The 15,912-nt window shown below is 39.0% G+C and overlaps 1 protein-coding gene across 1 annotated transcript in view; it reads right to left on the bottom strand.

The window, feature by feature from the left end:
• Nucleotides 1-10,334, bottom strand: part of LOC104604296 (beta-adaptin-like protein C) — a 52,688-nt gene extending 42,354 nt beyond the window's left edge. Inside the window, exon 1 of the mRNA XM_010268589.3 lies at nt 10,076-10,334. Coding sequence (XP_010266891.1) covers nt 10,076-10,162 — 87 coding nt within the window. The 5' untranslated portion in view covers nt 10,163-10,334. The remainder of the gene's footprint in view (nt 1-10,075) is intronic.
• Between the last annotated feature and the right edge of the window lie 5,578 nt (nt 10,335-15,912).

Genomic DNA, 15,912 nt, shown 5'->3' with positions numbered 1-15,912 from the left:
AAGTTGTTGTTCAGGGCTAACTGTTTGCAGTTATTCAAGGGGTGGTTGGTGGGAAGGGACAATGTTCTAGTTACTCACCTTGAATTTGTAGATGATATTTTGATTTTTTGTGATGGGGAATCTTGACAGTGTGGCCGGCCAGAGATAAAAGGAAGAGGAGAGAAGAGAAGAGAAGAAGAAGAGAAGAGAAGAGAAGAGAGGAGAGAAGAGAGAAGGTTTGCAATGTAACAGTACTGGCGGCACCAGTCTTTATTTTACTATATATAGGGCGACAGAAATAACAAGGGAAAAGACCCTTGTGCCCCTGAGTACAATAACAGACATAACAGAAATAAAAAAACGAAATAAAAAAACACTTTAATTTGCCAAACAGGCCCTAACATCTGCAACTAAGTTATTTTAACATTATTCTAACACTCCCCCTCAAGTTGGAGCATAGATGTCAATCATGCCCAACTTGTCACACAAATCTTTGTGCCGCACATGATGAAGACCTTTGGTGAAGATATCTGCAAGTTGCTCTTCCGAGCTGACATATGGTGTGCACACTTCTCCACTTTCAAGTTTCTCTCTGATAAAATGCTTGTCCACTTCAATGTGTTTCATCCTGTCATGCAGAACTGGATTAGCAACAATATTGATGGCAGCTTTATGGTCACAGTAGAGTGACGTAGGATTGCTTACTACAAAACCCAGTTCACCTAACAGATTTCTTATCCACATGATTTCCGCAACCCCATGAGCCATCGCTCTATACTCTGCTTCAGCATTGGATCTAGCCACCCCACTTTGTTTTTTGCTTCTCCATGTGACAAGGTTTCCTCCTACAAAGGCACAATAACCACTGGTAGACTTTCGGTCATTGACTGCTCCTACCCAATCTGCATCAGTATATACTTCCACTTTTAAGTGACTATGTTTCTGGAACAACAAACCAGCTCCAGGAAACTTCTTGAGATATCTCAAGATCCTCTCTGCAGCCTCAAAGTGAGTTGTCCTCGGGCTGTACATGAATTGACTAAGGACACCCACTGGATAGGCAATATCAGGCCTGGTCATAGACAAATACAGAAGTCTCCCCACGAGTCTCTGGAACATCTTTACATCTTTCAAAAACTCTCCCTGACTATCTCCCAGATGGTGATAAGGTTCAATAGGTGAATCAGATGGTTTTACCCCCAACTTGCCTGTATCTTCTAGTAGATCTAGGACATACTTCCGTTGGGAAATAAAGATGCCCTTGTGAGAGCGGGCAACTTCAATCCCAAGAAAGTATCGTAAGGGGCCTAGATCCTTCACCTCAAATTTAGTGGCTAAGAATTTTTTTAGTCTCTAGATTTCAGCCTCCCAATCTCCTGTGATCACTATGTCATCCACATACACAATAAGAGCTGCAATTTTACCTTCACCTCTTTTCACAAACAGGGTATGACCTGACTGGCATTGTTTGAATCCCATCTGTTGGACTGCTAAATGGAACTTACTAAACCAAGCCCGAGGTGATTGTTTCAACCCATATAGGGACTTTTTTAACCTGCACACCTTTTGTTCACTGCCTTTGGCACAGAACCTTGGGGGTTGGGTCATGTACACTTCCTCTTCCAAGTCACCATTCAAGAAGGCATTCTTGATGTCCAATTGGTGAAGATCCCAGTCAAGATTTGCTGCCAAGGAAAGGAGAATCCGGATAGAGTTCATCTTTGCTATTGGAGCAAAAGTCTCTGCATAGTCCACTCCATATACCTGTGTGAAGCCTCTTGCTACCAGTCTAGCCTTGTACCTTTCAACAGTTCCATCAGCTTTGTGTTTCACTGTGAACATCCACTTGCACCCCACTGGTTCCTTTCCCTTAGGAAGATCTACCAACTCCCAAGTACCATTTTTGTGTAAGGCATCAATTTCTTCCTGCATTGCATCTGCCCATTCAGGTTTTGACAAAGCTTCTGCCACGGTCTTAGGAACAAGGACACTATCCACAGAAGAGAGAAAGGCACGGTACGAAGGTGAAACATGCTCATAGGACACAAAATTAGAGATAAGATGATTAGTGGTACAAGATCTAACACCCTTTCTCTTAGCAATAGGAATATTAAGATCATTGGTGACAGGGGAATCAACATTTAAAGGAGCAATGGGAGCAAGTGTACCTGGCTGATGAGACGGATTTGCCTCGGGTGAATCCAATGATGTTGGTTGCATAGTCTCTGGCTCCACGGCTCTTGAACTTTGTTGGCTCTTATGGCGACGATGAAAAACCCGGAACGGAGGAGAATCGGGTAAAGGAGGTAGTTGAATCTGAGTCGTCGCCTGTTTCTCCTCAACCCTACTCTCCCCCTGAGGAGAAACCGAGAAGAACGGTTGATTCTCAAAGAATGAGACATCAATGGAAACATAGTACTTACGGGCAATGGGATCATAGCAACGATACCCCTTTTGAGATGAAGGGTAACCAAGAAAAACACAAGGAATAGCCCGAGGGTCAAGTTTACCACGAGTAGGTGACAAGTTGTGGACAAAACAACGACACCCAAAAACACGCATCGGAATGGTAGACAGCGGGGCTGTAGGGAACAAGAGCTGATGTGGGGCCTTATACTCTAGTAGCCGAGAGGGCATGCGATTGATGATATATGTCGCACACAATACTACATCCATCCAGAACTGTTTTGGCACATTCATATGAATCAGCAAGCCACGAGCAACTTCGAGAAGGTGATGGTTTTTTCGTTCAGCCACACCATTTTGTTGGGGTGTCCTGGCACAAGAGCTTCGCTGAAGTGACCCACTCGAAGCAAAGAACTTCCTGAGATCACTATGGAAATATTCCTTTGCATTGTCCGACTGGAAGATATGAATTTCCATTTGGAACACCATGCGTTGAAAATTTTTCACAATTTGTGGCACTTCATCTCAAGATCGCATAGGGTAAACCCAAGTGTATCGAGAATAATCATCAATCAAAGTAACAAAATACTTATAGCCAGCCGCAGTAGGTAGAGTAACAGGGCTCCAAACATCAGAATAAACAATATGAAATGGAAATTCAGATCTTTTATTTCGTAAAGGTAAAGAACTTCTACAATGCTTACTCAACTGACAAGTTTGACACTGTAACTAACTCACTGACAAGGACTCAAACAACTTTGGGAACATAACTTTTAACGACTCAAAAGAAAGATGACCTAAACGACTATGCCATAAATAGGCCTGACTCTCACTCAACGAACTTGTGGACTCAGTCGCCACTAGACCAGCATTATTCTCCAACACGTAGAGACCATCCACCATGCTTCCTCTACCAATCGTCTTCCCCGAGGTCAAATCCTGAAACACACATGAAGACGGAAAAAATGTGACCGAGCAGTTCAAAGAGTGAGTAAGACTACTAATGGACAGCAAATTAATAGGTAATTTTGGAACATGCAGGACATTAGGAAGAGTAAGGCCAAGTGGGAGAGATATGGTGCCTCGGCCAGCTATGGTAGAAAAAGAACCATCAGCCAATCTTACCTTATCTCTCCCAGAGAGAAGGTTATATGTCTGAAACAAATTTGACTTACCGGTCATGTGATTTGAGGCTTCGGAGTCAATAATCCAAGGTGAATCAGTAGTATGAGATGACACATGGAAGGTTGTGGCATTACCTGATGTAGACACAAATGAGGTAGAAGGAGTAGGCCCAAAATCCACCTGGCGGAGGGTCCTACCATACAATTCCAAATGTTCACGGAAGGAGTTGATAATATCTTCCTTAGGGTTAGAACCGGGATGTCTCTCCTGAGTTATGGAAGGACTAGTCTCTGTCGATGCCATATTAGCTGAGTTATACCTTTTTTGATTCTGCTAGCCTGGTTTCTTGCCCTGATCCGGTGCTGACTTCTTACCCAAATCCTGTGCCCATTTAGGTTTTCCATGGAGATCCCAGCATGTATCTTTCGTGTGTCGAGTCTTCTGGCAGTGAATGCACCAAAGCTTGCTTTTATCTTCTGATTTTTTCTGAGTGTTACCCCTTTTAAAGCCACCTCCGACATTTGTATCTGAATTTCCCCAGACCGCTAGGGAAACTGACTCCCTTTCTACACCATTCATCACACTTCTTCTGCTTTCTTCTGACTACACCAAGGCATACACCTCCTGGACTGATGGCAAGTCTTTACTACCCAAGATCTGTACCCTGATGGACTCAGACCGCTAGGTGTAGTCACCCCTTTTAAAGCCACCTCCGACATTTGTATCTGAATTTCCCCAGACCGCTAGGGCAACTGACTCCCCTTCTACACCATTCATCACACTTCTTCTGCTTTCTTCTGACTACACCAAGGCATACACCTCCTGGACTGATGGCAAGTCTTTATTACCCAAGATCTGTACCCTGATGGACTCATATGACAGATTCAGCCCTAGGAGGAAGGCAAACACTCGTTGTTGTGATACAAGTGACTTATAGGCCTTTGCATCTTCATCACACTTCCAATTTCACATTCTGATAGTGATCAAGTTCTTTCCATATTGATGTCAAATCAGAATAGTACATCGAGAGACTCCTCTCCCCCTGCTTGCAAGTAGAAGATTCAGCTTGTAGTTGATATATCTTGGCATAGTGTCTCTGTTCTGAATAGGTGGACTTCGCTTGTTCCCATATCTCACAAGCAGTTTCAGCCCACATAAAAGTCTTCCTTACTTGTGGCAGCATTGAAACCAAGAGCCAAGACATCACCATACTGTTCTCTTGGTTCCACCTATCATGCTCAGCACTTCCATACTTCGGTTCCTTTACTCTCCCATTGATGTATCCTATTCGCCCCCTAGCAGTGATGTAGAGTTTTATTCCCCTAGACCACTCAAGGTAATTCAGACCATCAAAGGGAATGACAGCCATGGGAAAGCTCATATCCATTCCCCCACTCACTCCATTGTGGCTCCCTGAGATCTCTGAAGTAGCAGAATTCTCAGTCGACATGGTCAAGCAGTTAATCAGTCCCAAACACCGGACTTAGGACCCCTCCTTACTCCACAAAACAATGCTCCACTCAGTTCACACCCACACACTCGGGTTTACCAACCAGATTGAGCACAAACAGTACCAAATTCTGGACAAAAACTGAGGTAATGTTCGGCAGATTTCAGACCTGTATAGTTTTAACAGTCCCCACCTACCAGAATTCCAGAATGTCTAACAGCCACTAATCAGCAGGAGAGATCCTTCTTACTTATAGTCAACTCAAACCATTGAGAAGACAGGTCATCCTTGACCTACAGTTGTCTTAACACATGAACAGGATCACACGATCCAAGAAAACTAGGGTTACACAGGTTCGACAGTATTCAGCCGCCCCAGATTCATAGGGTTTTCACTCGGCACATGACCAAAGAAGAGAAAAATAGGGAGAACTGTACCAGTTGTAGCTATTCTGTAGTCAAGAATCAGATTTCTGTTCTGCTAGTCTGTTCGATCTGTTCTTTGGGTTGATCGGTCTTCTCTTGATAGTAGGGTCCGGCTATGATACCATCTTGACAGTGTGGCCGGCCAGAGATAAGAGGAAGAGGAGAGAAGAGAAGAGAAGAAGAGAAGAGAAGAGAGGAGAGAAGAGAGAAGGTTTGCAATGTAACAATACTGGCGGCACCAGTCTTTATTTTACTATATATAGGGCGACAAAAATAACAAGGGAAAAGACCCTTGTGCCCCTGAGTACAATAACAGACATAACATAAATAAAAAACACTTTAATTTGCCAAACAGGCCCTAACATCTGCAACTAAGTTATTTTAACATTATTCTAACAGGGAAAATAGAGGTGTGGCAAATTTGAAACTGGTGATCAATCTTTTTGAGAGAATGTCTAACTTGACTGTAAATTTGAACAAAAACCTACTGGCAGGGAAATCTAGGAAGTGAAGAGCTTAGATCATTGCTAAAACCTTGGGGTGTGAGAGTGAGGAATGACCTTTAAGGTATTTAGGTTTACCTTTAGGAGAAAACCCTAGATTGGCTAGCTTTTGGAATCCAGTGGTAGAGAGAATTGAGAAAGGACTAACTAGTTGGAAGAGGAACCATATTTCTCTGGGAGGGAGACTTACATTGATCAAATCCACTCTAGCTAATCTCCTAGTCTACTTCATGTCAGTGTTTAGGATCCCTCAAGTAATAGTGAAAAGAATAGAGAAGCTTATGATGGACTTCCTTTGGGAACCGGGGGAGGGGAAGAAAGATCATTTGGTGAGGTGGTAAAAGGTGATTAAGAAAAAGGAAGGAAGGTTGGGGATTGGCAATGTGAGCATGAAAAATCAGGCACAACTAAGTAAATGGCCTTGGTGTTTCCCTGTGGAAAGTGAGAGATTATGGCATAGAATGGTGGTTAGTATTCATGCGCTGTCAAGAAATGGTTGGGATGCGGAATGTCTGCAAAGAGCTACTCTAGCTATACCTTGGAAAGCAATTCATGGCATTCTTCACATTCTTTCCTCAACCATGTAAGGTATGACCTGGCTTCTGGTAGTAAAATAAGATTCTGGGAAGATGTGTGGGTAGGTGATTCCCCTTTGAAAGATGTCTTTCCCTCCCTCTTTGTTCTTTGCAGTTTCAAAGGTAAACCTATGGCTGACTTTATTAAACCTCACCCTTCCTCTTTTGGGTTGAATTGGAGTTTGGGGCTCACCGGAAATCTAAGAGAGTCAGAAATCCCCTTGGTGTCTAACTTGTTGAGTGTTCTAGAGTCAATGACCCTTGTTAATGATGGGAGGGATGCTCGGTGGTGGTACTTCATCTCTCCCCATTTTCCCTGTGAAAGAAATCTGGTGTATTCCTATTCCTCCAAAGGTCAGTGCATTTTGCTAGGAAGTGTCCCATGGGTGCATAAATACTTGTGACTTGTTTGTTGCAAAGGAAAAGACCAAATTGAGCCTTATCCCCTAACTGGTGCTTTCCATGTAAATTGAGTGGTGAAACTGCTTACCACCTCTTAATCTCCTGTCCCTCTGTTTGTTGTATTTAGGAATGGTTTTTTTCTCTTTCTAGTTGTAAGTGGAACCCTCCTGCCAGTTTGGACAGATTGTTTAGCCCCCCCCCCCCTTTTGAGTAGCAAAAAAAAGGTAGGATTTTGTGGAGATGTACAAGGGTAGCAGTTTGATGGACATTGTGGGAAGAAAGAAACACAAGAATCTTTGAGGAGAAGGAGAGCATCTTGGAGGTGCTAATTGATTATATTACTCTTAAAGTTGTTCATTGGGTGACAACCTTGAAACTTTTTTTCAGACTTTAGAGTGGAGGATATTTTCCTGAATTGGGTCTTCCTCTAGGAAACAAAAACCTCTAGAGGTCTGGTCTCCCCCAATGGTTGGTTGGAAGATGCTGAACTTCGATGGTAGTAGTATAGGTAACAGGGTCTTTCAGGTATCGGAGGGGTTATTAGGGATAAGGGAGGCAAAATTGGTGCCTTATTTTCAGGCCCAATTGAGCAAGGTAATTCAGTGAAAGCAGAACTCTTGGCAGCAGTTTATGGGGTAGAGGAAGCTAAAGAACTAGGAATTGATAAATTGATTATCAAAGGGGATTCAAAGGTTGTTGTGGGATGGCTGAAAAAAAAGGAGAGAGGGCAACTTGGCAGCTAAGAAATGATTTCCGTAATTTTTGTGGCTGTCAAAAGACATGAACATCCAAGTTCATTGGGTTTGAAGGTCTGCAAACAGCTTGGCAGACAACTTAGCCAAGCAAGGCGTTCAAAGACAGTTAATGTATTGGGATCAATTGTAATATGGGTTGGGGGGTGTGCCTAGTATTGGGCATGCTTATTGTCACAACTCCTTGTTGTATCCTCTTCCTTTAATTTAATAAATCTATTCTTTGTGGTTGCTGATCAAAAAAAGAAAAAAAATATATAAAAACTTTACAGGGTATCAAAGCAAGTTCTGTGGTCTGGTTAGTACTTCTTTTTTGTAAAAGGTAATGTAAATTTATTCAAACCAAACTCAATTACAGACTGAAATCAGACCCAGGAAGGCAGTCTGAAAACAGCCAGAATTACAACCTCCACCAGGAGCAAGACTGAAAAAAATAAGACAAGTTTAGATTTCTGAACTCCTCAGAAGTAGAAATCCAAGAAATCAACTTGCCCACTGCTCTCTGAATTACATCATCAGGACTTTTAGCTCTATTACAAAAAATCCTACTATTCCTTTCTGCACAAATGGACCACAAGACAGCATACTTTCTATCCCTCTTTTCGTATTTTCCATCCCTTTCTCTTTTCTAATTGGTAAATATCAAAGAAGATTGAGATCCAGTCACCTTTCCCTCTTTGTGAGCAACCTAGAGATGTGATAAGATTCCCTCTATTTGTTTAAATATGAAGACAAATCAAGAAGACTGTGGTGGTAAACAGTTTGCAGAACCAAAAGTAAGAATTTTTATGCAGCTCATGAGCTATAAGACACACTACTGCTGGTTAATTCAGCCTTCTTTGAGAATTATTCATTCTTCCCTTATTAACAGTCAGCCAAGGCACCTCCTCACTCCCAGGCCAGAGCTAGATTATTTAATGGTGTTTGATGGCAGCTGTAGATCAATTTCCAGCCAGATTCCGGCAGCTGGCATTGGGGGAGTTATTCTAAACAGAGAGGGTTCAGTGGTTTGGGCTTATAGTAGTCCTGCAGGTGCAGTAGATGCTTCTGTGATGATGGGGTTATGTGAAGAACTTAACATATACCAGCCTGTTATCTCTGATATCACCATGATGCAACAATAAAAGAACACTTTTTATGTCACCAAAAAGTGAGTTTATTCTCCAAACCACAAATTTTCACTTCACACTCAGTGATAGATTGCATTGAGTGTAAAGTGTCCCAGCCCATGCATGAAGCTCCCGCCAATGTGGGGTCTGGGGAGGGACAGATGTATGCAGCCTTACCCCTACAGATGCATAGAGAGGCTGTTTCCAAATTGAGTGTAAAGTGTCCCACTTCAATAAACACTAGAGAGTTTCTTCTCCATCTAAAGTTATGAGTTAAGTGTCACATCCTTTATAGCTACTACATTCAGATGTTTGGGGACCATGTCCTGTTTTGTATTATTTGGGATTCAGAAATCTTGCCACTTTTGCTTTCAATTTTAAATTTTTTTATGGAAATAAAGATGTAGTTTGATTATACTAAAATAAAGATGTAGTTTGATTATACTATGTATGCACTTTAGTCTATAATGCAAAAGAATATTTATCATTCCCTTTTGATTATATATAAAAGAATACTTGAAACTATAAACTAGGTGACCTGTTTAGATAAATTATGTGCAAACAGGTAAAACAAGAAAATAATGATAATCCACACAAGTAGGAATTATGACTGCAATTGTCAAATGGTTCAGTTTTGAATTTCAAATTTCATGCCAATTTTAAGCTTGAGATTTTGGTCTCTTTAAATCTTATTTCCAAATTCCATGTTTTGTTTCAACATATTGTATGTGGAGCAAATAAATTTACAATAGTTCCAAAGTGTAGGATTTGTGTTCCGTTTTTTGTTAACTTGTCCAGAAAAATAAGTGAGCAAAAGACTTCTAACTGAATGTCAACTTGATTTTAAATCCTGATAAAACATATAGCCATGGAGACAAGTTTAGTGCTGCCAAATGTTAAACAGAAACTCCAATGAATTTAATCACAACCAATAAGTATTAAACCACAATCCTAATTCCAAGGGGAAGGCAAAAGGAGATACACTAAAAAGGATAAGCGGAAAGGATTCAATTCAAGTTCGAGTTCCAAATACGGTATATATGTCGTCAATTTCAGAATAAGAAGAACGCGGAAAGATTAATATGAAAAGAAAGAAAATAAATCCGATACAGGATAAGCCATTCTAGTGAGATCAAAAAGAGCTTAAATCAAAGAGAGGACCTATGGATCTGATAAGATCTTTGTTAATTGATTAATTAAAAACTAAGATCCATAAAAACGAAAGGCCAATAAAACCAGATCAGAGGTGAAACTTCGCAAATGAAGTCAGTTCAGAAGTAGAAATATACAGATACGCATGAATATCAGAGAGAAAGAAGGCGGGAGGAAGGGAGATGAGATGATATTACCTTGTACTGAGAATTGAGCTCGTCTTTGAGTTCAGGGATTTCTCCCTTTTTGGTGGTGGAAAAATACTTAGAGTCGTGTCCACTCATCGCTTCTCTCTCTCTCTCTCTCTCTCTGCTCAGTCGTCCGACGATGGAGCAGCCAGAGAAGAAGAAAATGGCCCAAAAGACCGGTGGTTCACCGAGCGAATAAATGAGTACGTTTTACAGTCGGACCATTTCCACGAACCAGTTATTCTGGCCATTTGCACCATTCAACAGTAGACCCTAATAATGGTATGCCTTCTCGGATATTACCCATAATGAGTCAATTGGAATTTACTCCTCACACGCGCGCCTCACAGCCACATCCCACCCTGGGAAATGTTCCTGATGTGCAGCCTGGACATGCTGTGAGGTCGGTGTGAGGCGTGCACTCTGTAAGGAGCAGATTCAGACTCATAATGAGTTTACACACCTTTTAGTTTTTTATTTTATTTATATTTATCTGGAATCTGGACTACCTTCCTAGACTCAGAGTCTCACACACATCCACGTCATAGAGCACACCTCATGCCAATCTGACAGCCCGTCCTAGCCACACAATAGGAACATCTCCCATATTTTTATTTAGGGAAAATTTCTTAAAGTACCCCTATAGTTTAGGAAATTGATTAACTCTACCTTGTTTATATATTGTCTTAAAGTACCCTCCAAGTTTTCTAACAATTGACATCACTGGGAAACTAAAATGTCAAATTTGCTATTCACTATTCCTTAAATTTTCAAAATGAAACCCAATTGATGAAAATTTTCAAGAACCGTAAGATAGTTTCGATCCATTGGAAGGATGAAGAGGAATGAGGTTATTCTTGTTTTTATTATTAATAAATTCTATAATTTCTTCGGTTTCACAGGTCTGGGTTTGATGGAAATCCATATAGAACTTTACTCTAATGCTCCTTAAAAAACTAGATTTGATCCGTGTGACAGTCACTTGAAGCATCAAGGGTGCAAACTGGGTTGATGATTTAATACATGGTTGTGCGATCCATGTCTCCAGTTAAATAGGTTGAACTACCAAACAAGCTAATTGATTACTGGGTTTTAAGACTATGGCTTCTCGGAGTACAAAACCACATGGAAGTTATAAAAAGAAGAGTTAGAGATTTAAACAAAAAAAAATAGAATTTAAAACCGATACATCAAACACATCAATCACTCTTGAGAAAATCATGGTGTTAGTAAAAGTTCTGGTCGTAGTAGAATCATAAAAATGAAGAGCAATGAGTTGGTTTATTCTTGAGGACACACCCTACATTAGAGTTTATCCGCATGGCTATATAAACCTCATTTTTTTTAAGGGAAAATTCCTAATTAGTACCATGTACTTTGGGCCTAGTGCCACTTTGGTTCCCAAACTTTAAAATGCGACAATTCAGTACCCAAACTTTCAAAATGTGTCAATTTAGTACCTACTATTAACCAGCCATTAAGTGGCATTTGAAAATACACAAATGCCCTTCGAGTGCCATCTAACTTTCTTTATCAACCATCCAAACGATGATAAAATATGATCAGTCCCAAATCCTCGCCTATTCTATTCAAGAAAGTTGGGGTCACCATAATGCCCACTGAAACGTGACCTTAACTTTCTTGAATAGAAGAGGCAAGGATTTGGGACTGTTCATTTTTTGTCAACACTTGGATGGTTGATAAAGAGAATTAAATGACATTCAAAGGGCATTTATGTCTTTTCAAATGTCATTTAACGGCTGGTTAATAGTAGGTACTAGATTGGCACGTTTTGAAAGTTCAGGTATTGAATTGTGACATTTTAAAGTTCGGGGACCAAAGTGGCACTAGGCCCAAAAACAAAATAGTTTTTTCACCCTCTCTATTCTTTCGAGAATTCTTTAAATGTACCTCATTTTACACCAGTGCATAAAGCTCTTATTCCTTGTATTGTGTTGGTTACCGGTGTTAAAATGATTTCCTTGATTATATTTGTAGTTGTCTGAAAAACACAAAGTTTTGTGGCAACATTAAGAAAGAGAGTTCCAATGCATTGTACCAATCTGTAAGCTTCGAATGAGCATTATATATGCTGAGATTCGAGATACTTGAGAGTGGACATGGCGGAAACACACTCATCTCAATCATCGGTTGATCAATTTGAACCATATCCATTAGTAAAGAGGGGATGATTAATCCTTCCTTCAAATCCTCATCACAACAAAGATTTTGGTTTCTTCTCAAGAAAATGGTACTTTAGGAATTAAAAAAAAATTATCAATCATGTGATGTCATGTGTGAACGGAGTGTGATGGAAAGTTAACAGTAAAGGAGGTTTTAGACAATTGTCAGAAAACTTAAGGGTACTTTAAGACAATATGTAAACAGTAAGAGTAGAGTTGGTCAATTTCCTAAATCATAGGAGTACTTTAAGAAATTTGCCCCTTTTATGTATTCATGGGGGGATGTTCCCAATACACGGTGGGATGTGACTGTGAGGTCTGTGTGAGGAGCAGATCCCATCACCACATCTGCGGCATCTGCTATGACCATGGTAGCAACAATACATTTTTGACCTAGTGAAACATGGACACACATCACCAATCATGGAAAAAAAAGAAGAAGCAATTAAGTGGATGTTTTAAACTTATTTCCATTGCTGGCATGATCATGTTTTATTAGGTCCAACATGGGGCTGTAACTTGGGTGGATGTAGCTAAAAGCCCAACCAGTCTAAGCCAGTTAAACTCTTGGACTTTGGACTGGACTCGGAAGTGAAATCGAGCATAGTTTATACCCCTGGGTGATCCAAGCTAGGGGTGAGCATTATTTGGTCAAAACCAACAAATCAAATAAAAAATTTTGGTTTGGTTTTTGAGAATTTTGATTAACCGGAAAAAAAAACTAAATTAACTGAATTTCATTATATAACATGTAATATATAATATATAATATGCTATATATTTATATATTTATATATTTATATATATTATAATGAATTTTAGTTTCATAATATATATATGTATGTATGTATGTATGTATGTATGTATGTATGTATGTATGTATGTATGTATGTATGTATGTATGTATGTATGTATGTATGTATGTATGTATGTATGTATGTATGTATGTATGCATGCATGCATGAATGAATTATAATATAATATATATGTCAGAATATATAATATTTCATGTATGTTAGTGAAATTTGATTTTAACCAAAATAACCAAAAACTGAGTTGAAAATTTCAGTTTTGGTTATTTCGATTTTCTTGTAATTTAGTTTTGGTTTGGTTTTTATTTTTTATTTTGGTTTTGAAAATTTTGGTTTATTCGGTTCAAAGTCAAACCTAATAAACCAAATGCTCACCCTTAATCCAAGCCCGAAAAAATCTCACTGCCTGAATCTGATATCTAATATAGTTTGAATTTTAGCATTATATTAAAATTATTGTTAGACCTCATTGTAGTATGGGTCTGTGACAAATACCCCATTGAACTTTCATTTGCGATAAATACCCCTTAAGTTTAACTTCACGACAAATACTTGTGACTATTAAGTCAAATGACGAAATGTGATAAATTACCAAAATGCCTACTTGAACTTTCCTTATTTTCTTTTTCTTGCCCTTCTCTCTTAAACCCTAATTGACCAAAAAATGCCTCCATTTTCTTCAAATGAAACTTGCTAAAATAACAAGAATCATTTCATTAACATAGAAAAAAATGTTTTCTTACATTCATTTCATTTCATTGGCATTTCATTGACATGAATGCCTACTCCTTTCTCCAATACATCAAGAAAAAAAAACAAACAAAATCATAAATTTATATCTATCAAAAAGAAACCTCTACCATTTCATTTGAATATTAAATCCAACAAGAAATCTACAAATATTTATTAGAGCAATCAAGAGGACTTCAATGTTATATTTAGAAAATTAATGGAATTATAAAACATTTATATAAATAAGAAAATGGTAGTTTGGATATTTAAAAATTTTTAAACAGCTGAATGATAGTATTTTTTAAATTAACTAACGGAACTCTAATGAAGAGGGTATTTATCACAAAGTGAAAGTTTAAGGGGTCTTTTATCACAAATGAAAGTTCAAGAGGGGTATTTGTCACTAACCCCATAGTACGAGGGTCTTTGTAATTTATCCTTATTATTATGATGTAAATTATAAATATAATTTAGGTATTTATGTAAAACAATTTGAACCCTAAGGCTCTGTTTGGGAAGAGTGTAAATAAAAATTCAGTGCAAAACCTTGTATATAGGTATTTTTAAACCTTGTATTTGCGCTGCACATATTTATATTTGTGGTATTCCCAAAGTGAACCTATCTTTTAGAAGGCCTCTCAGGGAAAATTCGTTCATTAACAAACTCAGTTTACAATAGTGAAGGAAAGAAAATTAGGTAATCAAGTTTTTACTCTTGTACAAGAAGTAGCATGTTTGGCTACTTTGTGGGCAACCATGTTCACTTTTCTAGAAATATGACAAACCAAGAAATTTGAGAAGTGACGCAACAGTTGTTTTCACTCAGCGACGAAAGCATCTGACTAAAACGAGTGCATCACTCTCAACTGAGATATTAGAAGTACCCACCTCCAACACCAAGTTCAGACCCTTCAGTAGTGCCAACGCTTCAGTGATCAAAGGGCTTTCTTTCTTACAGGGAATCGCTCTGGCAAAGAGGAATTCATTGGCACTATTTCGAAGTACCATACCGCCACCAGACATGTTTATTCCAACCATGGTTTTAAAAAGTGACCCGAAAACAGAATCCACCGGTTTCCGAGTTAATGGTTAAACCGTCTAATTCAAATGAATGGTCCATTCTAACAACAAAAAAATAACAAATAAAAATAAAAAATGACCAAAATCATTGAACATGGGTCAACGATTCGACCACCCGGGTGAATAAATTGTTGACCAATTCACCAGTTTTTGGACAAGGATTGAATTTGAGGTAAACGGTTTTTAGACAAGAACCGATTGCCTGAACGATTCCCGGGCCAAATGGTCTGACCATCCAAGTCAACGGCGATTTAAAAACCATGTTTTTACTACTCCCCGTGGTGTTTTTGACCACCTAATTGTGCTTAGGATCTAGTGAGAAAGGTATTACTACATTGTGGGCCATGGCATCAGAGATAGAAGTTTGGAAGATTGTTTTTGCAAGAATCTAGGCCCGATTGATGATGGAGGGTGAGGGTGGATGAAAAGTTGAGCCCTTGAAAACCAGGTCATTTCGGTCTGTCCATATGAACTACATCGTAATTGCACCTCTTAGAAAAAATGTGGTTTTCATTATTTTATTCCTTGTCCAATTTCATCGCAACCAAAAAATAGATATTGTATTGATTCTTCTTCTGAACTGCAAATGGGGCACAACCTTTCTGGTATGTAGTGGAGTCTGAAACACTCTTCCAAATAAATAGGATAATATTGTATTGATTCTTCTTCTCCGTTAGATGAAGAAGGAAGTTCACTTAGCAAAAGTTCCATGCCAGAGGAAGAGGAAGAATTAAATAGATAGGATTGATTGGATACCACAGAGCATTGTTTTCCTTCATAAATCTCCAACATAATTTAGTAAATAAGGCCTTATTCTTCATTTCAGCATCATGAATGCCAATACCACCTTGATCTTTTGGCTTCAAAAGAGGCTTTCATTCCTTCAAATGAACTTTGCTTTTTTCCTTCAGTTGTGCCCCACCAGAAATCTCTGCATAAATTATTGGTTGAGGAACAATTTATCTCTACCATCAAGTGGGTTTGCATGTGGTAATTTGGGATGGCTTTAATGGCTGACTTTATAAGTACTATGAATATT

This window comes from Nelumbo nucifera, chromosome 6, assembly GCF_055504915.1.
Source record: "Nelumbo nucifera cultivar China Antique chromosome 6, China Antique-T2T, whole genome shotgun sequence".
Lineage (NCBI taxonomy): Eukaryota > Viridiplantae > Streptophyta > Magnoliopsida > Proteales > Nelumbonaceae > Nelumbo > Nelumbo nucifera.
This window is presented reverse-complemented; position numbering and strand designations above follow the sequence as displayed.